The 27,436-nt window shown below is 37.4% G+C and overlaps 1 protein-coding gene across 7 annotated transcripts in view; it reads left to right on the forward strand.

The window, feature by feature from the left end:
- The window catches only part of HIPK3 (homeodomain interacting protein kinase 3), an 83,182-nt gene extending 57,640 nt beyond the window's left edge, over positions 1–25,542 (forward strand). For 2 of the 7 annotated variants that reach the window (XM_043908867.1, XM_043908868.1), the window contains exons 4-17: positions 7,551–7,670; positions 8,278–8,364; positions 8,851–9,035; positions 9,770–9,929; positions 10,442–10,565; positions 16,474–16,595; positions 16,839–16,966; positions 17,058–17,219; positions 17,378–17,440; positions 17,735–18,034; positions 18,745–18,885; positions 20,598–20,833; positions 21,117–21,244; positions 21,607–25,542. In XM_043908867.1, the coding sequence (XP_043764802.1) occupies positions 7,551–7,670; positions 8,278–8,364; positions 8,851–9,035; positions 9,770–9,929; positions 10,442–10,565; positions 16,474–16,595; positions 16,839–16,966; positions 17,058–17,219; positions 17,378–17,440; positions 17,735–18,034; positions 18,745–18,885; positions 20,598–20,833; positions 21,117–21,244; positions 21,607–22,083 (2,433 nt within the window). In that variant the 3' untranslated portion in view covers positions 22,084–25,542. The remainder of the gene's footprint in view (positions 1–7,550; positions 7,671–8,277; positions 8,365–8,850; positions 9,036–9,769; positions 9,930–10,441; positions 10,566–16,473; positions 16,596–16,838; positions 16,967–17,057; positions 17,220–17,377; positions 17,441–17,734; positions 18,035–18,744; positions 18,886–20,597; positions 20,834–21,116; positions 21,245–21,606) is intronic. The other 5 variants (XM_043908869.1, XM_043908870.1, XM_043908872.1 and 2 more) reach the window with 3 other exon arrangements.
- The last annotated feature ends 1,894 nt before the right edge of the window (positions 25,543–27,436 follow it).

Genomic DNA, 27,436 nt, shown 5'->3' on the forward strand with positions numbered 1-27,436 from the left:
GTAATGATACTTCGAAGGCAGTGAGAGGCCAACGGACCCTGCTGCAGCCTGCCCTCACTCCCTGGCACCGGCCCTCTTCCAGACTCCACCTCCACCCTCACTGCCAGTCTGCTCTCACTCAAAGAGGGTTTTCACTGTCTTTATATTAGTTTCTCAAATTCGTCAACCTCCACTGGTATTCTGTCTCCAGGTGTTTGAGTTCCAGGGAAGGAGCCAGCAGCCTCTGCTGGTTTATCATTTTTCCTTGTGATAACATTTTGTACAAATATTTCTCTTTCAAATTGTATGTTGTACTAGATATTCTTCTTCTGTTTTGCTTTTAATAATAACATCGCTTTTAACAACAGGAGTGTTCTTATATCACAAATATATCAGTATTGATTATAAAGAGCAGAAGCCCAGCCAATTAATTTGGAAATGCAATTCATCACAAACACAGAAATTCTATATTTTATATCCCTTGCAACAGCTTCAAAATATTATAAATCAAAGTTGATAGAACCAAAAAAAGGGAAACAAAACCATAATCATAAGTAGAGATTTACAGTGCATTTCTTTCTGTAATTGATAGAGAAAGTAGATAGAAAAAAATCGGTAAGAATATGAATGATTTGAACACATGATTAACCAAGCTGATCTACTAATACAGGCATAGAGCACTACGCCCAATACTACATGCAAAAGTGCAGGTTACATTTATTTTAAGTGCATGTGAAACATTTAGAAAAATAAAGACTTCTATGAAAAGTGTTGTAATATCTGTTTCTTAACCTTTGTTGATATGTCTTTCATGTAATCTTTATTTAACATTCTAACCGATAGTTTTTTTCCAGAAGAGGTGAAAGAGAGTTAACAGTATACCTATAGTTATATACATCAAGGCCAAATTTGAGTCACTAGGAAAAACTATTCAGATTATTTTAATTCTTTATTATGAACTTTCTGTTCTGTTCCTTTGATCGTCTGTGTCATCTCGTAAAGTCTTTCCAAGGCAATTACTTCTTTGAATTTTGGATTCTACAACTTGCTACTGACCATGTTGAGAATTTTCTGCATTATATTTTTCTCATATGCCTTTATTTCTGTTCGTACACAATTGTATATACTGTGTTTGTATAGAGATGGCTGCCTCATGAATTGGTACTGTGCTTTGGATCCTTCCCTGTCTTTATTGTAGGCATACTGTCTCACTGGTGCTATATGTAATGAGTTTGACTTATATTTACTGGGAAAATGTCAGTATCGTTCAGGAAATTAAATAATGTTTTTATGGATGAATGGCAGTATTTACTTGATAAATGTCGATTGGTCTTGCAGAATGTTTGTTAGAGTTTAGATAGAACCATATCCATAATGGCTAAAAGCCTGGATTTATATTCAAATTTTATTATACTTGGTAATATCACATTATATCTTACGTAAGAAAAATAAAGCTCCCTATTTCCATTCCAGGGTGGGGTGAGAATCTTTAAGGAATTCTATTTCGTCAAGCTATTCAGGTCTCAAAGAGGCTTTCTCAAGTAGGCTCAAATAAGAGTTCATTTATTTATGTGTGGTGGTGGTTTAGTCACTAAGTTGTGTCCTACTCTTGTGACCCCATGGACTACAGCTGCCAGGCTCCTCTGTCCATGGGATTCTCCAGGCAAGAATACTGGATTGGGTTGATATTTCCTTCTCCAGGGGATCTTCTCAACCAGGGATTGAACCCTAGTCTCCTGCATTGCAGGCAGATTCTTTACCAGCTGAGTTGTGAGGGAAGCCCCATTTATGTGTGGACTATCACATAAATTCAAGAATGAGCTTTACTCTGCCTGGATTTTGTGAAGTTTGGAGTTGAAGGTGGCTTTGGATTCACAGCAACACTTAGAAGAATTAGTAGGCATTGGTAGAATTTCTCTTTGGTGCTAGATCATGAGTCTAATTTAGCTGCTCTGTAAGTGCTTTTATCTGTTCTGATTCTAACTTGCTACTCAGATTTTTTGCTTACTCTGGTTATGTTAGCATAGGCATCAGACTCTAGCTCTGCTTTTTGCCCTTCAGCTCATCCTTCAATGGTGTCTGGAGTTTCTTAGTTTATGTTTCTGACATTGTAAATCTGATTTGCTTAGCTTAATTCTAGTTGAGTTCACAAGGCAAACTGCTTCTAAGTCTATCCCTGCCCTTCATCCGCTGCGGATGGGAGGGGCAGATGGGTGGGACAAGTTCTCGCTGAAAATGACTGGCAGGCATTAGGACCAGAAATTAACTTGCAGGTTCATTTGCTGTTTTTTCAGTGCTCTGTCTACTTCTAAGGTATGTTAACTGCTTTATTGGGTTCTTTTAGCACTTTGTTTTCTTCTTTATAATGGCACTTCCTAGTTTAATTGCAGATTATGGGCTTAACTATTTATCTATTTTACTGAATTAATGCTGTGAAGAGTGACACCATATTTTACTAATCTGCATGTCTTTATCATAGTAAATGCCCTGTGTATGTTTGTTGAAATTGATATGTTGACCACCTTCCCTACTTTGAGAGACTCTGATGCAGCATCTGGGTACTTTTCATTTTCTCTTTCTATAAAACATGGAACTCAGGCACTTGGAATGCTGAGTGAGGGAAAGGCACTGCACTTTAATGAAGTGAAACTAATTTGTAAGGTGAAGATTTTAATGATCATTTCATGTAAAATTGGGGATACAAATATACATGAACATAGACTGTTGTCAGGAGGCACATATTCTAGCAGGGAAAACTGACATGTAAAAATAATTGTTTTGTATTATAAATGCATTAAAATTGCTATATTCCAGGTGTGGTGGTAGCACAGAAGAAGACGATTGCCTGTGTTTCGTTAGGGATAGCTTTACAAAGGACAATTTCTTGAATTGAGTCTTGAAGAAGGAACAGTAAAAGATTAGCACATTGGCTTAGTGAAGTGGCTTGGCAGTGAAGAGGGAGAGGGACAGGGTCGTGATAAGTAGGAGTTAGAGAGCAATCTCAGCAAGACAAACTGGAGCATGCCAGGTTCAGCAGGTGCTGGAGGAGGTTGGAATAACGGAATGTGTGAAGAGCTGGGAAGAGATAAAGTGGGGCGGGGGGACTTGTATGCCAATTAGAGATTTGGAATCCAACCTGTAGGCAATAAAGTAATTTTATACCGGGGAGTAACAATCAGATTTATATTTTACCAAAATGGCTGTTAGCAATTTCTTGTTCTTGGCAATGTGAATAATGAATCGGGATGAGTGGATGGGGTTGGGGACTGCATGGACTGTAGCCCACCAGGCTTCTCTGTCCATAGGATTCTCCAGGCAAGAATACTGGAGTGGGTTGCCCTTTCCTTCTCCAGGGGATCTTCCCGACCCAGGGATCCAGCGTGTGTCTCCTGCATTGGCAGGCAGATTCTCTACCACTGAGCCACCAGAGAAGCCCATTAGGGAAGCATGTAGACTAATTAGGAGGCTGTAGACTGGGAGACTGTATAACTAGAATTGAAGAAGACCTGAAGAGGAATGGAGAGGAGGGAGAGTTACGAAAAATACAAATGAGATAAAATTGTTAAGAGTTTTGGTTGTTGGGAAGAGGGTGATGTGGGAGAGGTACTTGTCAGGCATCAATTTCAGGTTTCTGATTCAGGCATTGTGATAGTGATCATCAAAGGGGAAATACCTGAGGTTTTAAGAGGTTTAAGAAAAATCCATTTAGGATGTATTCACTTTGAGGTACTGAAAGGCCTTCCAGATGGAGAGTTTCACTTAAGCAGTTAGGTCTCCAGAGCTAGAGATAAATATTTAGACATAGAATTAGAGATAAAGCTATGGAGGAAGGCAATTAAAGAGTGCCAAAAAGTAAGAAGACAACTAGAAAAGAATAATGTGGAAATGAAAGGAACAGTTTTTTAAGTGAAAAGATAATAGCTAATAGTGTTAAAGTAAGAAGGTTTAATATTCAACTACTAAATGTTCAGTTAATGACAGGACATCACTTACCTTCATATAGTTTTGTGAGAGTGATAGATTTCCAATTGTTGTGTGTTGAGCTTAGAATGAAAAGGAAACTATAGATTATTATTTTAAGACTTACTCAAATGTTTCAAGTAGTTAGAATTTTTTGTTTTTAGGCTGGAAGATATTAAACATTTTTGTAGGTTGAGGGCAAAAATCTCGTAGAGAAGAAGAAATAGAAGATGCAGGAGAGGATAGAGTAGTTGTCTTCTAGGTTTAAAGAAAGAACCCTGTGTTTTCAAACACAATTTCAAGGGCTTAAGCCTCTGTTTATTTCCTGTGCTGCCCAGTTGTTGAGTTGGGGAACAGATATTGGAGGGGGAACAGTTATTTTAGGGCCAACTATGCAGAGTTCCAAAGAATGGCAAGGGGAGATAAGAAAGCCTTCCTCAGCGATCAATGCAAAGAAATAGAGGAAAACAACAGGATGGGAAAGGCTAGAGACCTGTTCAAGAAAATTAGAGATACCAAGGGAACATTTCAGGCAAAGATGGGTTTGATAAGGAACAGAAATGGTATGGACCTAACAGAAGCAGAAGATACTAAGAAGAGGTGGCAAGAATACACAGAAGAACTGTACAAAAAAGATCTTCATGACCCAGATAATCACGATGGTGTGATCACTCTCCTAGAGCCAGACATCCTGGAATGTGAAGTCAGGTGGGCCTTAGAAAGCCTCACTACGAACAAAGCTAGGGGAGGTGATGGAATTCCAGTTGAGCTATTTCAAATCCTGAAAGATGATGTTGTGAAAGTGCTGCACCCAATATGCCAGCAAATTTGGAAAACTCAGCAGTGGCCACAGGACTGGAAAAGGTCAGTTTTCATTCCAATCCCAAAGAAAGGCAATGCCAAAGAATGCTCAAACTATCACACAATTGCACTCATCTCACACGCTAGCAAAGTAATGCTCAAAATTCTCCAAGCCAGGCTTCAGCAATACGTGAACTGTGAACTTCCAGATGTTCAAACCGGTTTTAGAAAAGGCAGCGGAACCAGAGATCAAATTGCCAACATCTGCTGGATCATTGAAAAAGCAAGAGAGTTCCAGAAAAACTTTGGCTTTATTGACTAAGCCAAAGCCTTTGACCGTGTGGATCACAATAACCTGTGGAAAATTCTGAAAGAGATGGGAATACCAGACCACCTGACCCACCTCTTGAGAAACCTATATGCAGGTCAGGAAGCAACAGTTAGAACTGGACATGGACCAACAGACTGGTTCCAAATAGGAAAAAGAGTACTTCAAGGCTGTATATTGTCACCCTGCTTATTTAGCTTATATGCAGAGTACCTCATGAGAAACGCTGGGCTGGAAGAAGCACAAGCTGGAATCAAGATTGCCAGGAGAAATATCAATAACCTCAGATAAGCAGATGACACCACCCTTATGGCAGAAAGTGAAGAGGAACTAAAAATCCTCTTGATGAAAGTGAAAGAGGAGAGTGAAAAAGTTGGCTTAAAGCTCAACATTCAGAAAACTAAGATCATGGCATCTGGTCCCATCACTTCATGGGAAATAGATGGGGAAATAGTGGAAGCAGTGTCAGACTTTATTTTTTGGGCTCCAAAACCACTGCAGATGGTGATTGCAGCCATGAAATTAAAAGACACTAGCTCCTTGGAAGGAAAGTTATGACCAACCTAGATAGCATATTAAAAAATAGAGACATTACTTTGCCAGCAAAGGTCCGTCTAGTCAAGGCTGTGGTTTTTCCGGTAGTCATGTATGGATGTGAGAGTTGGACTAAAAAGAAAGCTGAGCACTGAAGAATTGATGCTTTTGAACTGTGGTGCTGGAGAAGACTCTTGAGAGTCTCTTGGACTGCAAGGAGATCCAACCAGTCCATCCTAAAGGAGATCAGTTCTGAATATTCATTGGAAGGACTGATTCTGAAGCTGAAACTCCGGTAGTTTGGCCACCTCATGCGAAGAGTTGACTCACTGGAAAAGACCCTGATGCTGGGAGGGATTGGGGGCAGGAGGAGAAGGGGACGGCAGAGGATGAGATGGCTGGTTGGCATAACCGACTCGATGGACATGAGTTTGAGTAAACTCCGGGAGTTGGTGATGGACAGGGAGGCCTGTCATGCTGCGATTCATGGGGTCGCAAAGAGTCGGACACGACCGAATGACTGAACTGAACGGAATGATGTACCAGACACTGTCATGGGTGTATATGTAAGGAAACAGAACAAAGTCCTTCCTACTTCTACTGCAGAATTGATAAGGAAATACAAGGTAAATGTGCAGAATGTCAGATGGTAAAAAGCACTGTGGAGAAAAATAACAACAGAGAAGGGGAGGTAGGGGTACTGAAGAGGGGACAGATTGTCCTTATTTATTGGTGGGTCATGGAAGGCCTCATGAATGAAGAGGTGACATTTGCGCTGAGAGCTGAAGGTAGCGAAACACAGCCATACAGGTGCATGGGGGAAGAGTGTTCAAACAGAATGATGTTAACTTCAGAGGCCCTGAGGCTGGGGCTTTTCAGTGTCCTCCTGAGAGAGCTCATCTGTGCTTGTGTCTCTTTCCCTACTGACCCAAGCATACGTATGTCATGAGGTAGACGCATGCATGCCCTCCAGTGTTCCCATAGTCCTGATTTACCCAGTCAGGTTAACTTGTCACTGAGTCAAGTAGCTGTCAATTTCCTGTGTAGATTTCTTCACTTTCTCCAGTGGTTTCCCAGTATTACCTCTCAGATTAAAATCCAAACTTCTTAACCTATCGATAAAGCCCTTTGCCTACTAGATCACTTTCGTCTCTTGCCATTTCGCCCTTAGTGAACCTCAGTCTCTCAATGTATGGATATATTCTTTTTATTTTCCATGTTATAACCTTGAAAGTGTTACTTGGTCAGTTGTGTCTGACTCTTTGGGATCCCATGGACTATAGCTGCCAGTCTCCTCTATGAGATTTCCCAGGCAAGAATACTGGAGTGGGTTGCCATTTCCTTCTCCAGGGTATCGTTCTGACCCAGGAATTGAACCCACATCTCCTGCATTAGCAGCTGGTCTCTTTGCTGTCTGAGTCACCGGGGAAGGCTTATATCAGAATAGATCACATTTTTCCACTCCTTCAGGGCTAACAGACTATTTGTTCTTTACTATCTGATTTGAGCATCACCTCTTCTGGAACTTTATATGACTACTGTTATTTTATGTGTCTCTTCTTTGCCTTCTCATACGGCATGCCTTTATTATACCTGTATTACATATATTACACTGCTTTATAATCGCTTACTTCTTATCTTCTCCACTAGAGTAAGAGACATGGGTTTGATTCCTGGGTCAGGAAGATCCCCTGGAGGAGGGCAAGGCAGCCTACTCCAGTATTCTTGCCTGGAGAATCCCCGTGGACAGGGGAGCCTGGCAGGCTACAGTCCATGGGGTCACATGACTGAAGTAACTTAGCATACATGCAAACTGATTTCTTAGGGCACACACACTACATCATTTAATTCTTGACCTAACATCTAGCTTAGTGTCTGATATAGCTATTCAATTAATGTCTTAATGCAATAAAAGAATAACTTTTCTCTGTTGTATATTATCTTTCAGATTCGATACATTTCTCAGACTCAAGGTTTACCAGGAGAACAGTTGTTAAATGTGGGTACAAAATCCACAAGATTTTTTTGCAGAGAAACAGATCTCTCCCATTCTGGTTGGAGATTAAAGGTAACTCACTTAAAAAAATATTTAGAAAAATAGTTTTCTAAGATGCCTTACATTCATGGATAATACTCTCTGTGCCTATTTTTATTTTATTACATTTGTTTCTTTTTTCTTTTTTGCCATCCCCCAATCCCGCTTTTAATAAGGAGAGTCTTTTCTGAATAGCTTAGCTCATTCTCTAACCTGGCAACACAATTAGTAATGTGTTTTAAACAGTTTAAAAAATTTTATGTGTATCATTTTGAGTTCTTCCCTACCCAGCTCTACATTTATCAAGCTTTATGGGACAGGGTTGAACCTAACCACTTACTGTGTAACCCAAGTATGTAATTTATTCCCAGGATCAGTAAATCTTTAATGATTAACTTTAGTAATTTTGTTAGGGAATTTATCTATGTGTGTGATTTTTATCTATATATTTTTTGACCTGAACCTGAATGTCTCATTTTCTATATACTTTTAAAACTTGTATTTTGATAGTTATTCTTTTGAAACTTCTACTTGCCTTAGAATAGTCAATATATTAGACTAAATGTGCCAGAATTGAAGAAATAAAGAATTTATAAATGGTAGTAATAAGATATTTTCCTTCTCTGATATATTCAATAAGACACTGGAAGAACATGAGGCAGAGACAGGAATGAAGTCTAAAGAAGCCAGAAAGTACATATTCAGCAGTCTGGATGATGTGGCGCACGTGAGTACCGCAGACACATGTGTCAGCTTTTCACGCATGTAAATTGGTGACTTGAATGCCAAGAATGCCAAAATAGTTAATCATTTTCTACATGACAGAGTGCTTGCTGTTTTTAAGCTCGTCAAATGAAATTGATTCTAACGTTTCAGAAACTAAATTTCATTCATCTTTATCAAATCTTTGATTTGTATTATCCTGTTCTTCAGTATTTTCTTTAAAAAGGAAGACCCTAGCAAACATATTTCTATTACTTACATCTCTCTAGAATTGAATGTTTGTTTAGTTAAAGCAGTTTTTTCCCCGTTTTGAATGCTTTTTGATACCTCAAAATATTTTTGAGATGTGTTCTTTCTTATTTGAAAATAATTGTAGTTCTTTGTTCTTTCCTGTGTTGAGGTTTTTTTTTTTTTTGAATTGTGAGACTTTAACGTATACTATGTTGTATGGTTTATTTTCATTTGATGTCTTGAAATTTTGATTTTGCAGGTGAACACAGTGATGGATTTGGAAGGAAGTGATCTTTTGGCTGAGAAAGCTGATAGAAGAGAGTTTGTTGGTCTGTTGAAAAAAATGTTGCTGATTGACGCAGATTTAAGAATTACTCCAGCTGAGACTTTGAACCATGCTTTTGTTAATATGAAGCATCTTCTTGATTTCCCTCATAGCAACCAGTATGTTACTTTAAAATCTTTTAAAATGATTCTGAAGAAATGATAATGCTGTCTATAGTAAACCAGTTTGTTAGAAAAATGATTGAGTTTCTTCATTAAATATAAGTAAACTGAGTCAAAAGAGGTTAAGCTAACTTGACCAAGTTCACATAGACAGTAAATTGCAGAGTAGAACTAGAATGCAAATCTAAATCACAGTCCAGTGTTCTTTTTCCAAAATAGCATATTGAAAATGACTGAGTGATAGCACTTTTACATAATGACCGGACATATTTATAATTAAAGAAAGTGTTAAGTTTTTCCTCCTTCAATTTTGAGTCCTGCAAACTCCAAATTGAAAAACTCCTTTTTTCAGTTTCCCTTTACCATTTGCTCTTTTCCTCCATTCCCCTGCCCCCCTTTCCTCTCTTCCTTGTGGAAGGAGGTTTTTTAATGGGTTGGTGGAGAAGAATATATGCCCGAAATGAAATGGAGGTCACAAATTATAGTGTGCTCACCAAAATGTGCTCACTGTTGCTTTACTGTCTCAAGAAAATGTTTCAGATAGAAGCATCTGCTGCTGCTTGCTTCAAACTTCCATCCTATAGGATTTCCTGGTAGACATAGTATTGGAAATCTGCAAATTAAGTGCAAGCCATCGACTTTTTTTTCTTTTAAAAATAATTTTTAATCTTAAACTATTCTAAACATTTAAAAAAGAGTATGACCATTACTGTTTACTTTTTATTTTGCAGTGTAAAGTCCTGTTTTCATATTATGGATATTTGTAAGTCCCATCCAAATTCATGTGATGCAAATAATCACAATAAAACTTCACTTTTAAGACCAGTTGCTCCAAGCAGTACTACTAATCTGGCAGCAAATTTTACTAAAATTGGCACATTAAGAAGTCAGGTAAGACCAAACAGTATTTGGTCATTTTTGGTTCTCTTTTATTTAACAATTAATCATTTTGCTTTTGAAATATGCATAAATTTCCATATTAGCACTTCCAGTGCTGATGAGGTCTTACTGTGCTGTTCTATTAAATCTCTAATATTTTAGGGTAACAGTTGGAACATTCCTACTCAAATTTATTTTTTTTCCTTCACCTTTTATTCTTTCAATACAATCTATCGGCTCTTCTGTGTCTCAAATCTACAAGAAGTAGACTTCAGTAAGATCAATTTCTGAGTCCGTCTTTATCACAGAATTATGGTTTTTTATTTTTTATTTTTTTTGTGTAATAAAGTTTTATTAAAGTATAAAGGAGATAGAGAAAGCTTCTGCATAGGCATCAGAAGGGGGCAAAAGAGTACCCCTATGGTTTTTTAAAATGCATTTTATTTCTACTTATAAAGCATATGTACGCAATTATTAGAAGCCTACTCTGTATAATGATTGCCATGTCCATAAATTGTTTGCAGGCATTAACCACATCTGCTCATTCGGTTGTACACCACGGGATTCCTCTGCAGGCTGGAACCGCTCATTTTGGTTGTGGTGATGCTTTTCAGCAGACACTGATTATCTGTCCCCCAGCTATTCAAGGTATTCTTTATTTAAATTACACTTTGAGTTTTGGCATGCATTATTTTAAAATAAGTGTAGGCATCTATTCATTAGATATACTGCATGGGTTTTGTTACATTTAATGCTTGAATTAATTAATTCTTGAATTAATACTTGAATTTAAGTTGGTCAGTAGCCTTTAAACCACTGATACTCATTAACTGACTGGAGTTCCATTGTAGTCATCATTAACAAAGTGGATCATATGACAGTTGTATTTCCTGTAGAGTCTAGCATGATAAAATACTTTAGTAGGAATTAATGAACTGGGAAAGCTGTGGATTGTTCTATGCTGGGTAAAACTGCTCCAGATATTCAGGTTAAATACTTAATATCTGCATGTCATCTCTAGACATTACCGTGACTGAAAGCTCAGATCTTTATGTTTTGGTCAAAGGATTTCTTTCCTAATCCCATAGCTTTTTTACCCATAGCTTAGTTTTTTGTTTTCTAAATATTGACTTTTATCAAATTGCCTTTATTTAGTTAAAAAATATCAAGTCCTCAAATGAGATAATGACAGAATGCCTCTGAAGAGGCATTAATCCTCACACTGAGGAACTTCTTTGTGGTAGGAGAGTAGTAGCAGTGAGCTTCTTGGCTGGAGTGGCTGGAATGAAGTCCTCTTTCCCAGGTCCTGTACTAGCATCTTGTCCTTGTTGGCTGTAACGTCTAAATCTTAAAATCAAGAGATTTCACACGGGCCTGAGAGGACTGTTTGACGTGTTGTAATGCTGTTAATAATAAGTGAGAGCTCTTGGTGCTAAGTCAGGATGCCTGGGACCTAGTTCTCGTTTCTTCTATTTGCTCTGCCATCCCAGACAAGTTTGTTAACTTGCTTCAGCCTTAGTCAAAGAAAATAGATGGAATGGCTACTCTCTTGATCATTTCCAGCTCTAATATTTCTGGGTTCTGAAGGTGATATTTTAAATGTTTATTTAAGGATATGAGCAACTTTTTGAAGTTTTTATTTTAATCTCCTCACAATATCTAAAAAGCACCAAGAGTGTGTTGACTTGCTTGACTAGTCATGAGAGATGTGAAAACATGGCAGCTCTTCAGCCACTTTGGTTCTGCCCAGGGTAGCTTTGGTCTGTTACCTGTGACGGCGACCCATGGCTCATCTGGTAATAAAAATACCTATAGCATATTGTCACTCTTAAAGATGCTGTTGTGTTTCTTTTTCTTCAACTGTTGTTATAAAAATTTTGAGCATCTAGAGAAATTCAAATAATAGTAATGCCTTCTACTCTAGATTCAACAAGTATTAACATGTTATATTTATTCTCTCTATTACACATACACACACTTGTTAATAGTAAGTCATAGATGTTTTACTTCTAAATACTTGAGCACACAAAACTGATGCTTTTTTTTTTTTTCAATCAGTTACTACTTAAGTGGTATCTTGACAAATACATTTTCATATAGATGTGTTTAATCTGTGCTAATACGTTGTTTTCTCCTTGGTGACTCAGTGGTAAAGGATCTCCTGCAGTGCAAGAGACATGGGTTTGATCCCTAGATTGGGAAGACCCCCTGGAGGAGGAAATGGCAGATCACCCCAGTATTCTTGCCTGGGAAATCCATGGACAGAGGAGCCTGATGGGCTACAGTCAGACAGGACTTAGTGACTAAACAACAAAAAATACATTGTTAGGTTCTGTCTTTCTTCCATGTGCCAAAATTAATTTGGGGATTGCCTTCTACATACAGTGTGGTATATTTCATCACGATCTGGAGTAGCAGGAAATTCCCTGGGGGTTCCTGGTTAGAATTCTGGGCTTTTGCTTCTTGGGGGCCCTGGTTTGATCCTTGGTGGGTAAATTAAGATCCTGCACGCCATATAACAGCTGTGAGTGGTTCATACAAGGATAACAGAAGGAAAAGGAGATATTCTCAGAGTCGTTAACTGATAAGATGTCAAGAACAATGGTTTTGGAATTAACAATAAGACAAAGCAAAATATTTGTTCACTTATTGAACTAATAGGTGTGGTTGCAGCAGCATAACAGGCAGGCTTTATAATATGTTGTCTCATTATTTCTTATCTTAGTATAGTGGCTGCTTAGAAAGGAAAGTTTTCCCTCTAATCCATTTTGGCGTTTCTGTAGAAAATCCCAGTGTTGGTCTTCCTACCCCTTTATCTCATAATGTGCCAGTCTGTTTTGAAGATACGAGCACAGTTGTACAGTCGTTTGAACATTCTTTGGCATTGCCTTCCTTTGGGATTGGAATGAAAACTGACCTTTTCCAGTCCTGTGGCCACTGTTGAGTTTTCCAAATTTTCTTATGTATTGAGTGCAGCACTTTAACAGCATCATCTTTTAGGATTTTAGATAGTTCAGTTGGAATTCCATCACCTCTGCTAGCTTTGTTCATATTAATGCTTCTCAAGGTCCACTTGACTTCACACTCCAAGATGTCTGGCTTTAGGTGAGTGACCACACCACTGTGGTTATCACAGTCATTAAGATCTTTTTTGTATAGTTCTGTGTATTCTTGCCATCTCTTCTTAATATCCTCAGCTTCTGTTAGGTCCTTGCTATTTCTGTCCTTTATTGTGCCCATCTCTGCATGAAATTTTCCCTTGATAGCTCCAATTTTCTTGAAGAGATCTCTAGTCTTTCCCATTCTATTGTTTTCCTCTATTTCTTTGTGCTCATTTCACATGTTAGCAAGGTAATGCTCAAAATCCTTCAAGCTAGGCTTCAGCAGTATGTGAATGAAGAACTTCCAGGTGGATAAGCTGGATTTTAAAAAGGCAGAGGAACCAAAGATCAAATTGCCAGTATCGTTTGGATCATAAAGAAAGCAAGAGAATTCCAGAAAATCATCTATATGTGCTTCATTGACTACGTGAAAGCCTTTGATTGTGTGGATCACAACAGACTATGGAAAATTCTTAAAGAGATGGGAATACCAGACCACTTATCTCCTGAGAAACTTGTATGCAGGTCAAGAAGCAACAGTTGGAACAGAACATGGAACGACAGACTGGTTCAAAATTGGGAAAGGCTGTAGCTTATTTAACTTCTTTACGGAGTACATCATGCAAAATGCCAGGCTGGGTGAATCAAAAGCTGGAATCAAGATTACCAAGAGAAATTTTGACAACCTTGGATATGCAGATGATACCATGCTATTGGCGGAAAGGGAAGAGGAACTAAAGAGTTTCTTGATGAGGCGGAAAAGGAGAGTTAAAAAGCTATCTTAAAACACAATATTTAAAAAATTAAGCCTTTTAAAAATTTAAAAAATTAAAAAAATATCCTTGTAGCGTCAGAGGTCCCATCACATCAGGGCAAGTAAATGGGGAAAATGTGAAAGCAGTGACAGATTTTATTTTCTTGGGCTCCAAAATCACCATTTATGGGGACTGCAACCATGAAATTAAAAGACACTTGCTCCTTGAAAGGAAAGCTATGACAAACCTAGACAATGTATTAAAAAGCAGAGTTATCACTTTGTCAACAAAGGTCCATATAGTCAAAGCTGTGGTTTTTCCAGTAGTCATGTACAGATGTGAGAATTGGACCATAAAGAAAGCTGAATGTCGAAGACTGATTGATGCTTTTGAGTTGTGGTGCTGGGGAAGACTCTTGAGAAGTCGCTTGGACAGTAAGGAGGTAAAACCAGTCAATCCTAAAGGAAATCAACCCAGAATATGCATTGGAAGGACTGAAGCGCCAATTCTTTGGCCACCTGATGTGAAGAGCTGGAAAAGATTCTGGACACTGGGAAAGATTGAAGGCAGGAGGAGAAGGGGATGACAGTGAATGAGATGGTTGGATGGCATCACCATCATGATGGACGTGAGTTTGAGCAAACTCTGGGAGATAGTGAAGGTCAGGGAAGTCTGGTGTGCTGCAGCCCATGGGGTTGGAAAGAGTCGGATGTGACTTTATGACTGAATGACAACAACATTTCGATGAAACATTTTAAAATGATTATTGAGTAGCAGTTATGGTACCATTATAGTTTGTATTTTAAAATAAAATTTATGTTTGTTGTACTTCACTTTTTATTTTTTTACTTTGGAGCTATATTGTTTAAGCATGCATTTCATGTATTTTAGATACTATACATATAATATGTAGGTATAGCTAAATAGGTACCACATCCCTAATATTGTGCTGTTTTTATGTACAGAAGACTTAGACAGGCTTTTACTTAACGTATCTGAGTATAGGTTGTATATAGTGAACAAGCATTTCTGAAAAGCTAGTTAATTCATCCCTTCTGGATGAAAACTGCTTCAGAATCAAATACATTCCAGCAAAATTCTCCTCTGTTGTACTAGAATAGACTTTGAGCTCTTTGTGTCATGCTTTCCAGATATCAAGCAAATCTAATCATTAAAGTTTTAGCTTATAACCATACAGAAAATTGGAATTTTAACCTCCTTTTGAATTTGATTTTAAAAAAAGACTCAACTTCTTGAGAGATTGTAAGAGAATTCTTCTCATCTTAAGGCTTTGATTATGAGGAGAATTTAAGAGCAACCTGAATATGGGGGGATGGAATTTAAGAATTCACTCTGTGATTTCATCCATATCGAAGTGAATTCTGCTTTTTTCTCTGATGAGATTCTCTATTGCTGCAATATATCTGCACAGCCTGGGTGTACTTATATTCCATTTCTTGGAGAATTTGCTGTTCAACACATGCTTTTTGGAAAGGGTAAGAAGGTCAGTTTTAAAAAATAACTCATAGATCTTTGTTAAACTTAATTCACATTGAGCTCTTTAGGTGGAGCTCAAGAGGGTAGAGCACCCTTCGCAGTAGGGTAAAAGGCTCTGGAGAAAATAAACACAATAAAATTAACTTCCTTAGAATTACCAGTTACTGTGTATTCATGCAATAAATAATGTCAGGTTATTTTTCAGTAGGAAAAGAAAACAATTTTTTTTTTTTAATGGCTGATCACCCAAGATCACTTTTATCCAAAAACTAATTATCTTTAAACAATCTGCCAGCCCATATTGAAAGTAAGTGCTGCAATAGACTGGAATTATGAAATAGTGAATTTATTTTAGTAACTGAGCTTTCTGATCTTAGGAGGTATCCCTACTACCTTGTTAGTTAAAGTTCTTAGTTGAGTAACACTTCTTTACTCTTTAAAGTTTAGTACTGTGGGTCGTAATGTTTGCAAGGTGCTCTTGCAATGTATGACAGACATACTAACATTAACAGTGTTAGCCTGGGTAGTAATCCTGCCTCTAATTTTCCTAGGGGGTAAGCAAAATGGCATGTGTTTCTCCTGGAGTATCCAATAGCTCTCCACTAGAAATAATAGTAAATTAAATCACAATGATCAAAGCTCAGTTGCATCATCATATTAGGCAGAAAAGTTTACTTTTTGTTTTTCCTTAGGAGATTGAAATGAGTGTGCCGTCCTGAATTTTATTGACTCCTGTAGACTGTCGTGGTCACTGAAGCTGTGGTACAGTCCCCCTTTGGTGACTCAGGTGTAAGATCCTATTACGGTTTTAAAGGAGAGAATACCAAGCACAGCTTGGAGTTTGTAAAAAGATGAACATTTACCTGCTAGAGGATAAGGATTTTGAGTCAGGTTCATCTTTTTGTGTCTTATCAATGGCAGAACTTTTAAAAAAGAAAAATAAAGTATAATAGCAAACTTTAAAAGGAATGAGAAATTTCAAAAACAATAAATGATTCAACTTTATGTATTGTAAAATAGAAAGAGTAGCTTTATAACAACTTTTGGAATGATGTACCACAAGGTACATAGAGTATTATGCAGGGGATTTTTTTTATAATCCTAACAAGAATTTTAGCAGTTCATAAATTTATAAGAGTTTTGTAAGATAACTCAGAGAAAAGTTTTTCTTTTATTTGAAAACTATTCTTTTCTATTTCATAGGTATTCCTGCGACACATGGTAAACCCACTAGTTATTCCATAAGGGTAGATAATGCTGTTCCCCTTGTAACTCAGGCCCCAGCTGTGCAGCCACTGCAGATCCGACCAGGAGTTCTTTCTCAGGTTGGTGATAATAATTCGTTATTTTTGCATATGTGCTGTCCTTCTCATACTCAAGTGGAGGCCTTAATCCATCGGTAATACATGGGCTTGTGCTGTTGGAAATAATGAAAATGACCTAGACAGGAATTCTTTCCTTAAAGATTATTGAATTTAACTTTTGTAATTTTTAGGGGATTGTTACTTTGAGTTACTTGTAACATACTAGTTTTGCTTTTGCTTTTGGTTTTGTTGTTTTTGCTGCAGCAGACATGGTCTGGTAGGACACAGCAGATGTTGATACCTGCCTGGCAACAGGTAACACCCCTGGCTCCTGCTACTACTGCATTGTCTTCTGAGGGTGTGGCTGGTTCACAGAGGCTCGGAGACTGGGGGTAAGTTAAAAACAAAAATACTTCTTTGTGAGTCGTTTGCAAAATACATATGGTAACATAAGGATTCAATTTTTTTAAATTTTCTCCATAGGAAAATGATTTCACACAGCAATCATTATAGCTCAGTGATGCCACAACCTCTTCTAACTAATCAGATCACTTTATCGGCCCCTCAGCCAATTAGTGTGGGCATTGCACATGTTGTTTGGCCTCAGCCAGCCACTACCAAGAAAAATAAACTGTGCCAGAACAGGTTAGTACTGATATTTTAACTTTTTCTCTGCATTTTGAAAATGAATCATTAAAATAAATTTTGCATGCACACCAAAGGGTCACCCTGTTGTATTCAAAATGACCTCTTTGATAGATTTGCTACAAATACTAAGCCAAGCTCCCTTCTCAATTTCTCAGAGGTATTTTGGTAAAACTAATGGAATGGGAGCCAGGAAGAGAGGAAATAAATGCTTTCAGTTGGTAAGATTGTCTTTATTGCCCTTTTGATTTATTATCTACCTATAATGTTAGACAATTCTAGACACTCAGAATCACATTTACCAAAAAAAAAGACCATTAGAGTATAAGTAAATGCATCTACACTTGTTCCTAGAGATTTTATGTATCACAGACTCATGATCTGTGTCTTAGTGTGTCACATACATAATCTTGAACAAGTGAAGGTTCGTATTGTTACTTACAACATGGTATTTTGGGAAAATGTCATGTATATATTTTGATTATAGAAATGACACATTATTCCTTTGATTGCAGGAGTAATTCATTGCAGAATACCAATATCCCACAATCAGCATTTATTTCCCCAAAGACAGTAGCTGGGAAAGATGTCGAGGAAGTAAGTTGTATAGAAACACAGGACAATCGTAACTCAGAAGGAGAGGCAAGAAATTGTTGTGACACATCCATCAGGCAGGACTCTGATTCATCAGTTTCAGATAAACAGCGACAAACCATCATCATTGCTGACTCCCCGAGTCCTGCAGTGAGCGTCATCACCATCAGCAGCGACACCGACGAGGAAGAGACGTCCTCGCAGAGACATTCACTCCGAGAGTAAGTGCCGAAAGCAGATTCGTGCAGTTTTGCAACATTCTTAAATTTTGCAACTTCCCTGGTGGCTCAGACGGTAAAAGCGCCTGCCTACCATGTGGGAGACCCGGGTTCGATCCCTTGAGTGGGGAAGATCCCTGGAGAAGGAAATGGCAACCCACTCCAGTACTCTTGCCTGGAAAATCCCATGGACAGAGGAGCCTGATAGGCTACAGTCTATGGGGTCATGAAGAGTCGGACACGACTGAGCGACTTCACTTCACTTCACTTCTTAAATAACGATGATGGCATCCTCTGCTGTGGTGTAAAAAAAACTTTGTGATTTATTATCATCTCTTAATGTCCTTCGGAGTAAACTTCCTGAATAGTATTTAGCATGATTGAAAGCAAAAGTCGCTTAGTCGTGTCCGACTCTTTGCAACCCCGTGGACTATACAGTCCATGGAATTCTCCAGGCCAGAATACTGGAGTGGGTAGCCTATCCCTTCTCCAGGGGATCTTCCCAACCCAGGAGTCAAACTGGGGTCTCCTGCATTGCAGGTGGATTCTTTACCAACTGAACTATCAGGGAAGCCCATTTAGCATGATTACTGTAGCATTTTTCCTGTATTTACAAGCTTTAGATTTTTATCCATGTAGGTCTTTCTTAACTGTTTCATATCTGGGGAGTAGGTTCTCATTTTTGACCTGTTTTCACCGTCCCTCTTCACTAGATGTAAAGGTAATCTGGACTGTGAAGCTTGCCAGAGCACTTTGAACATCGATCGGATGTGTTCATTAAGTAGTCCAGATAGTACTCTGAGCACCAGCTCCTCGGGGCAGTCCAGTCCATCCCCTTGCAAGAGACCGAACAGGTAAAGGAATTTTAATGGCAGTGTATTATAAACATGAAGTCTGCTAAAAAGCCTCTGCTTTCTTTCGTTGTTGTTTAAATTAGTACCTGCCAGTTTACCACAGTGGCTCTCTCTTGTTCATAAGTTTTGAACTAGATCACCTTTTATAAACTCAGGTGTTAAGTAGGAATTTTCTTTATTATTACAGAACAGATCTAAATGAAAATTTGAGGTTCTAATAAATGGTTTTTAAAAAATCATTTGTTTTTGAAAGGGTAAAAAAGTCACATCCTCAGCTTCAGCTCCACAGACTACTATTGTAACTTAAATTTAGAATAAGAACATATACTTTAGCAATACAAAAAGGAATGTTTTACATTATAAAGCAATGACCCACTGTCAGAGTATTTGCTGTGATTTTTCTCTCTTGTGATTGATTTGCCTGGTTTTATCTGCATTTCCTTTCGGCCAGGAATATGCATTGCCACTGAAGTAGTGAACGACTCCTAACCTGCATGATGTACTCTCTCATTAAGAGATGAGCTGTAAAAATTTCAGTGAAATACGTTTGATTTCCGCTCGACATTCTTTTTATAGTGGAAAAATTTTTCAGTCATAATTTTATTCTTTTTTTTCCCTTAGTCCGGAAATATGGTTTTTAATACTTATAGCCAAAGCTCTGTGGAAATCTAAAATAGTATTAACATATCTTCTTATAAATTGTTTATAATGTGATTTGCAAGTTGATACTATGCATTTGTTGTTGTTTAGTTGCTAAGTTGTGTCCCAACTCTTTTTGTGACCCCCATGGACTATATAGCCCACCAGGCTTCTCTGTCCATGGAGTTTCCCAGGCAAGAATACTGGAGTGGGTTTCCATTTTCTTCTCCAGGGGATATTCCTGACCCAGGGATCGAACCTGCATCTCCTGCTTTGGCAGGCTGATTCTTTACCACCGAGCCACCTGGGAAGCCCCATGATATATGTGTGTGTGCGTGTGCGCACACGTCTCACACACACACACACGTAAGATATAAAAATATATATACGTAAAATATACATATAAAAAGATACACTTCAAATTTTAAGTATGAAATGAGTGGTTAAAACAGAATAAATGCAATAAAAATCCCAAGGTGGCCGGGGGGCCCCAAGGATTAGGATGAGAAGAGAAATTTGGGCTCTGGGTGGTTAGACTTTCAGAGAGCTAGGAAAGGCCTTTCAAATAACTGGTTAGTTAAAAGGACCCAAATTATCACTCAATTATTAGTGATAATTCTAATATTACAATATTATTAATAATTCTAATTTATTAGAATTTGATCTCAGATATCCAGGTTGCCTGTTTTGTTTGTACATTTCATTTCAGTTGTCTGGAACAGTACTTTTTTTGTAGTATCTTGATGAAATCTTCTTTAGTTTATAATATGGGATTTCATGAACTGCTACTGAGGATCTAGTGAAAAGAGGAGGGAAAATTAAATGCCAAGAGGGTGTTCCTAAACAGACAGAATTAGTGTTAGCAGTACAAATAGAGAATTAATGTGAGAGTCTAGGGAATCTATGAAAAATATGTTTGGGGTAAGGAAGAAGTTGTAATTAGGTATGAAATAATTTAATAAGATCTTATGAATTTGGTGGAGTTTGGAAATTATTAAGATTTAAGGAAATTATTTAGATTTAAAACTTTAGATTTAAGGTTGAAAAACATTGGTACAAATATTTTCTTTTAGTATGTCAGATGAAGAACAAGAAAGTGGCTGTGATACTGTGGACGGCTCTCCAACATCAGACTCTTCAGGACATGACAGTCCATTTGCAGAGAGCAGTTTTGTGGAGGACACGCATCAAAACGCAGAGTTGGTAACTTCTGCTAACACAGAAACCAAACCAGCTGTTTGTACTGTTGTGGTGCCACCAGTGGGACTAGAAAATGGATTAAATGCCGATGAGCATATGGCAAACACAGGTAAACTGAGTCCCCTCTATTTTCCTGATTGTCCCTTTAAAGGTCTTAATTTGGAAATATTAGAACCAAAAGTCATCTCTGAATTTCTGAGTTGTCCCTGCCAAATCTGTTGTACAAAAGAAATACTTTCTAATTATCCAGCGCTTGGAAACTAGGAGATCTTTACTTTTTATTTAATTTTAAGGTTCTCAGATCACTGTTGTGCAAAATATCTAAAGACCTTTCATAATTTTTATATGAGAAGGAAAAAGTACCTACTCTCTTAATATTTTGTTGTTGCCAGATTCTATATGCCAGCCATTAATAAAAGGACGATCTGCCCCTGGAAGATTAAACCAGCCTTCCACAGTTGGTAATCGTCAGCAAAAATTGACATCAGCATTCCAACAACAGCATTTGAATTTTAGTCAGGTATGTTTGTGAATTTATGAGTCTTTGGGATTCAAATTCAGCAGTTTTTTAATTGGGAGAAAAAGATTCTCAAACTGTGTAAAATCTTAATAAACACTTCCATTTTCATTATTCCAAGTGACTGAAAAGTAATTGGCTTAATAATAGGATAATTATCAGGTTATCCATGTAACTTGAATTCTTTCGAAAGATTAGGTTCTTAGGTTTTCTTTAGAGAACCTGAGAGAATTCTTCTCTATCCTTAATGTAAGCTAAGATCTGAGAGATCCCCTATAGGTTTTTAGTCACAGTATCTTTTAATTTCCCTTTTTCTCTTCTTTGTGACTTATAAAACATGTAATTCGTCTTTTGTTTTTGAATAGGTTCAGCACTTTGGGTCTGGGCATCAGGAGTGGAATGGAAACTTCGGACACCGAAGGCAGCAAGCTTATATCCCTACTAGCGTCACCAGTAATCCTTTCACTCTTTCTCATGGAAGTCCTAATCACACAGCTGTGCACGCCCATCTGGCTGCAAGTACGCACCTCGGAGGACAGCCTACTCTACTTCCATACCCATCATCAGCTGCCCTCAGTAGTGCTGCACCAGTGGCCCACCTCTTAGCCTCTCCATGTACCTCAAGGCCTATGTTACAGCATCCGACTTACAATATCTCCCATCCCAGTGGCATAGTTCACCAAGTCCCAGTGGGCATAAACCCCCGTCTGTTACCATCCCCAACCATTCATCAGACTCAGTACAAACCAATCTTCCCACCACATTCTTACATTGCAGCGTCACCTGCGTATACTGGATTTCCATTGAGTCCAACCAAACTCAGCCAGTATCCATATATGTGAAAACTCACAAGAGTATATTGAGGAAGCTCAATGATATAAACATTTGATTAAAAATAAAACATGGTATTTAATAAATATTAGCCATGGCACAAGAAAATTATTTTTGAATCATGTAGACTTGGGTGCAATTTAAACAACTTTGAGCTTTAAAAAAAAACTCACTTTTAATGTGTTTTGCACATTTGGTATAACTTGTCTTTGGTCATGTTATCTTCTTATGTTGTAACTCTAGACAGGTGACTTATGGGAGCAGAAGTCCAGTTTTTGCTCCTGCTATTTTTTATAAAATTGCCTTCTAACTAGTGCAAGACACGTCCATATTTGGGAAGCCATTCTGTGTACAGACTTAGAGCAACAGATGCACATACGTCAGAATCACAGCATACAAGTGAATTGTATTATCTGTGTCTTAGTGTGTAAATGTTGGGTCACTTACCTAAGAAATTGAGCTATTGTTCTTTACATTTGCATGTGTCTTTGCATGGGCAAAATGTTGCCTAGACTTTGCTCTTAAATGTTGTTCTAATAATCTCAGCTGCATTGTAAACCGTTCCCACACATAGTGCCTTAAATATTTGAGGTTGTTAATGTTATTACTATATATAAATGTTGAGGACTGCAGCACTTAAAAATTCAGACTTACTCTTTAGTTTCCTTTGATAGAGTAATGTTCATTTTTGGTTTTGTGTGGTATGATTTCAGGTTGTAGCTATTTTTCCTTACTAAGAGGGCAGCATGTTTGCAATAGCTGAATTCTGCTGTCTGACTTTTTCAGAATGATCTAGCTTCAAGAAAAGCAAGCAGGTAGTAGTGCTTAAGAAAAATTGATTCAGTATCTAATGAATAGTTGATATCTGTCACAACACAGCATTTTATATACTGTTAAGTGAAACTGCAATACAATCTAAGTTTATTTTGGGAGTGTTTGCTGTATAATTGGATTTAATAAAATGTTTAGAGATGCAGTAGGCATGACTTTGAGTAGATAATGAAAGAAAATGCAAAATGCTCATTGATTCATGATGTGGTTTCATCCTAGCTTGGGCAAACCATGCAGTATTTAATACATAGTAGCAGAATATTTACTATTGAAGCTTGAAAAGATGTGAGTTCTTTGTGTGCAATTTTTCATTTATGCATGTGAGAGGGGTTTTTTTTTTTTTTTTAGTATTTTTACATTGTAGTACTTGTTTTGCTTGTTGGTGGTGTTTGCTTATTTAATACATTCCGTCAGGGACAGAAATTACATGCTTTTTTTTCCTAGGAAGTATGTCTTGGGTTTTTCCCTCTTTATTCTTTACTTTTTTTTTGGTGGTGGTGGTGGTTATGTTTAAATGAAGTTGCTTTTACAGCACCAAAGACTTAATCATCCATTTCCTATATAAAAGGTAGCTACTTTTTGCATAGACCTCAAGTATATTGTAGTGTAGAGGTGGAATTTAAAGGAAGGTATTAAACAGGCTGTGTTTTAGCTTATGGGCAAGTAATAAATTGTATCATTTATCTTGAATGTATCATAGATAAGCTGCTATATAACGATTGCCACTTCAGATAGCTGTGAAATTAGGTGATTAACTAGTTGTTATTTAGCCTTCTAATTTCTGTATAAGTCTAATTACATGAAATAGAAGTTGGGGTTTTGATTTTTTACTTTGCTTTTCTGTTTGGAGTGTCATTGTAACTACTGTATTGTAAATGATGGAAAATAATTGCGTATGTTATTTTGGGGTGTGTTATTTGCATCAGTATTTTATCTCTATTAATGTTTGTGCTCATCACTGCATATAAAAAAACTTGGATGTATCAATGTAACTTAATTTTTTATTTTCATACTGGCATTGTAGACACTTGAGAAAGCTGTATCTTGCAGGCTTGACTTAACTTTTTTTCCTTAAAAATCTGGAATATAATCTTATACCATTTACTGGAAGAAACAGGACAAAGCATTTGAGTGTAAAACTCTCCAAATGTTTTGGATTTACAGCATTTCTTTGATAAATGAACTGCATACCACTAGTACAGATCTAGTACAGCGTTGACAATAAGCTAATAATGGATAAACTTTTCTTTACTCCATTAATACAAGCAGTGTTTTATTTAATAATCATCGATGAAATCAATGTGCCTGATATTAATTTTAAAAATTACAGTATTAGATCATAAAATAAAAACCAGCAGTACATTTTTAGTCACACTGAAAATGAAGGACTTAATTTTCCCCACAAGTTTCAGTGTTTTTAGTAATCAATTCTATGCATTTTATATAAATAGAAATATATATATATTACACATAAAAAGGAATAGCCTAAGATTAATTTAAAAGATTATTTACAGATGGCAAATTTATGGAGTCACTATTTAAGTAAACTTGCTGCCCTCCACAGCCTTCTAATTTTATTTATCTGGTCCAGCAGTTTACTGGTATCTGCTCGCTTGTTGGAGAAGAATCAGTGCTGGCAGCGCATGTTTAAGAAACACCAAGGGCAAAAGATTGATGTTTGTACCAGGTACAAAACTGGCACAGTTTTTTTTTTGTTCAGGGCTGTGTTTACTACCCTGAAATGTCATATTTTCTGTATTTCAGTTCCAAGACTGTGATGTCTTGTTAAATTGACAGTAAATGATAAACTTCAGTGTTTTCATAATATAACAGTCCTTTTTGGTAAAGGCGTACCCGAGTTAAATACACTGCTCTTAGCTGATTCTAATCATGGACTTTTTAAAAAGAAAAAAAAAAAAAAATTCCAAGATCCTGCTAAAGTCTAAATTTAGCATATTGACAAAAGAATATGGATTTGTACCCTCTTTAAAACCTTTTTTTTTTTACCAGTTTTCTTTTGTGTTAATGCTCTCTTAAATAAAACACTGCATGAATTCCAAGTTGATATTTGCATACTATTTTAATTTACAAATTGTTTTTTAATTAGATATCCTGGTATTTTGTTTCTTTTTCCTTCAGGGTGTTTAAGTATGTTACTGTAGTAGCAAAACTTTTTCATTTAAAAAATCTCTACTACTAATTCTAAAGTTGGTTTGTGTTAAGTAAAAGTTAAATCATACACTGCAAGGTGTAGGAAGATTTGTTTTAAAGAACCCAATGATATAGGTTTGATTACTAAGTTTGAGCTATTAACTGTTTAACAATTTTAGACTTGTGGCTTTCTTTCTTTGGTTTGTTTGTTTTTGCTTTTACTTCTATGCTACACTAGTTTGCCATGTAGCAATTGCACTGTGCAATATTACAATAAGGACTGGGAAAATTTTTATGGATGTAATGTCTATTACGGTTTGCGATAGTATTTCTCTCTAGTTCTCAGTGATTTAAATGTGACCAAGCCTTCTGTACTTTGTCACAAAAAGCGGGTTTTCCAGGTGACTATTTTGGTGAGTGTCAAAATAAGAATTTATGGTGTATTACTGTCGATTCACTTTGAATTAAAATATATATATTGCAGCAAACAGCTTGTTGACTTTTTTTCCACCCCAGTACTACTTCCAGAGTAGGGAAGGAAGAGGTTAGGAAGATTGAGTTACCCAACTTATATCATCTCACTTAATTTTCAAGTCCACCTGTGAGACAGATAGACAATTACCTTTATTATGTTAATGAAGAAATAGGCTCCAAATATCTAGGTAAGTTGCCCAAAGCCCAAGCGCTAATGATTGGTGAATCTGAGATGTGAACAGGCTGCCTAACCCCTAACCGTAACCAAACTACCAAACTACTGTCCGGCAGTTCGTTTAAATTCTGAGGTAGTGTACCAGAGTGCTGTAACCACAGGATACTGTGTTAGTCACTCAGTCGTGTCCAACTCTTTGCAACCCCACGGACTATAGCCCACCAGGCTCCTCTATCCATAGAATTCTCCAGGCAAGAATACGAGCAGGTAGCCATTCCCTTCTCCAGGGAATCTTCCTGACTCAGGAATCGAACTCGGGTCTCCTGCATTGCAGGCAGATTTTTTTTTTTTTTTTTACTGTCTGAGCCACCAGGGAAGCCCAAATCACAAGATAACCGGGGCCCATTTTCCTTGAATATTTTTTGAGGTAAATATTTCTGTTCAGTGTGCATGAGGGAAGAATATGGAACTCACATGTGTTTTCAAGATATAAAACATGAGACTTCAAAGGGATGTGGTTGTAGTAAGCCAGTTTAGGTTGCCTTCAAACACCATCTTATACTTAAAAGTTTAGGTTTAGAGAAACATCGGTAGGAAAGTTTCTTGAGGAGCGCCCCACCAGCACACACCGGTGAGAATACATACTGTCAATCTCAGTGAACTTTACTTGGCATATATAAGATATACACACTTCGTTATATATTTGGTGTCTGGCTTCCTTTCATTTAACATTTTATTTCTAAGATTCATCCATGTTTATGTAGTTATGAATTGTTTATCCCCATTACTAAGTAGTATTCATCTGTGTGCGTATATAATCATTTATCTGTTCTGTTGATAGACATTTGTGTTGTTTTTACTTTTTGACTATTAGGACTAGTGCTGCTACAAACATTTTTCTTCACATCTTTGGTGAACATGTATGCATTTCCTTTGAGCATACATGTAGGTGTGGAATTCCTGGGTCACAGGGTGTACAGATGTTTTCCATAATTAGATACTGCCAACAGTATTTCAAAGTGATTTACACCCAACAGCAGTTTATGAGTAGTAGTTACTTTACATCCTCACACACTGTATATAGTTTTTCTTTCAATTTAGTCATTCTTATGGCCATGAATTGTTAAAAATTACGTGAACATTCCGATCCTACATGTAGGTAAAATCCAGATCTTGCAATTCACTTGAAGGTAAATTGGCTTATTGAGAGTTAGGAAATATTCAGCCATTTAAATGGATTCATGTATGGATGTGAGAGCTGGACTATAAAGAAAGCTGAGTGCAGAAGAATTGATGCTTTTGAACTGTGGTGGTGGGGAAGACTTGAGAGTCCCTTGGACTACAAGGAGATCAGTCCTGGGTGTTCATTGGAAGGACTAATGTTGAAGCTGAAACCAATATTTTGGCCACGTAATGCAAAGAGCTGACTCATTTGAAAAGACCCTGATGCTGGGAAAGATTGAAGGTGGGAGGAGAAGGGGACAACAGAGGAGATGGTTGGATGGCATCACGGACTCAATGGACACGACTTTGGGTAGGCTCTGGGAGTTGGTGATGGACAGGGAGGCCTGGCATGCTACGGTCCATGGGATCGCAAAGTCAGACATGACTGAATGACTGAATTGAAATGAGGATTATAAAATATTCCTAAAGAGATTTAAAAATTCTTTGAGCAACACCTGTAAAGCATTCAGCCAGTACCTAGCATATAGCAGTGCCTGTCACATGGCAGG

Source organism: Cervus elaphus, chromosome 1 (genome assembly GCF_910594005.1).
Source record: "Cervus elaphus chromosome 1, mCerEla1.1, whole genome shotgun sequence".
NCBI lineage: Eukaryota > Metazoa > Chordata > Mammalia > Artiodactyla > Cervidae > Cervus > Cervus elaphus.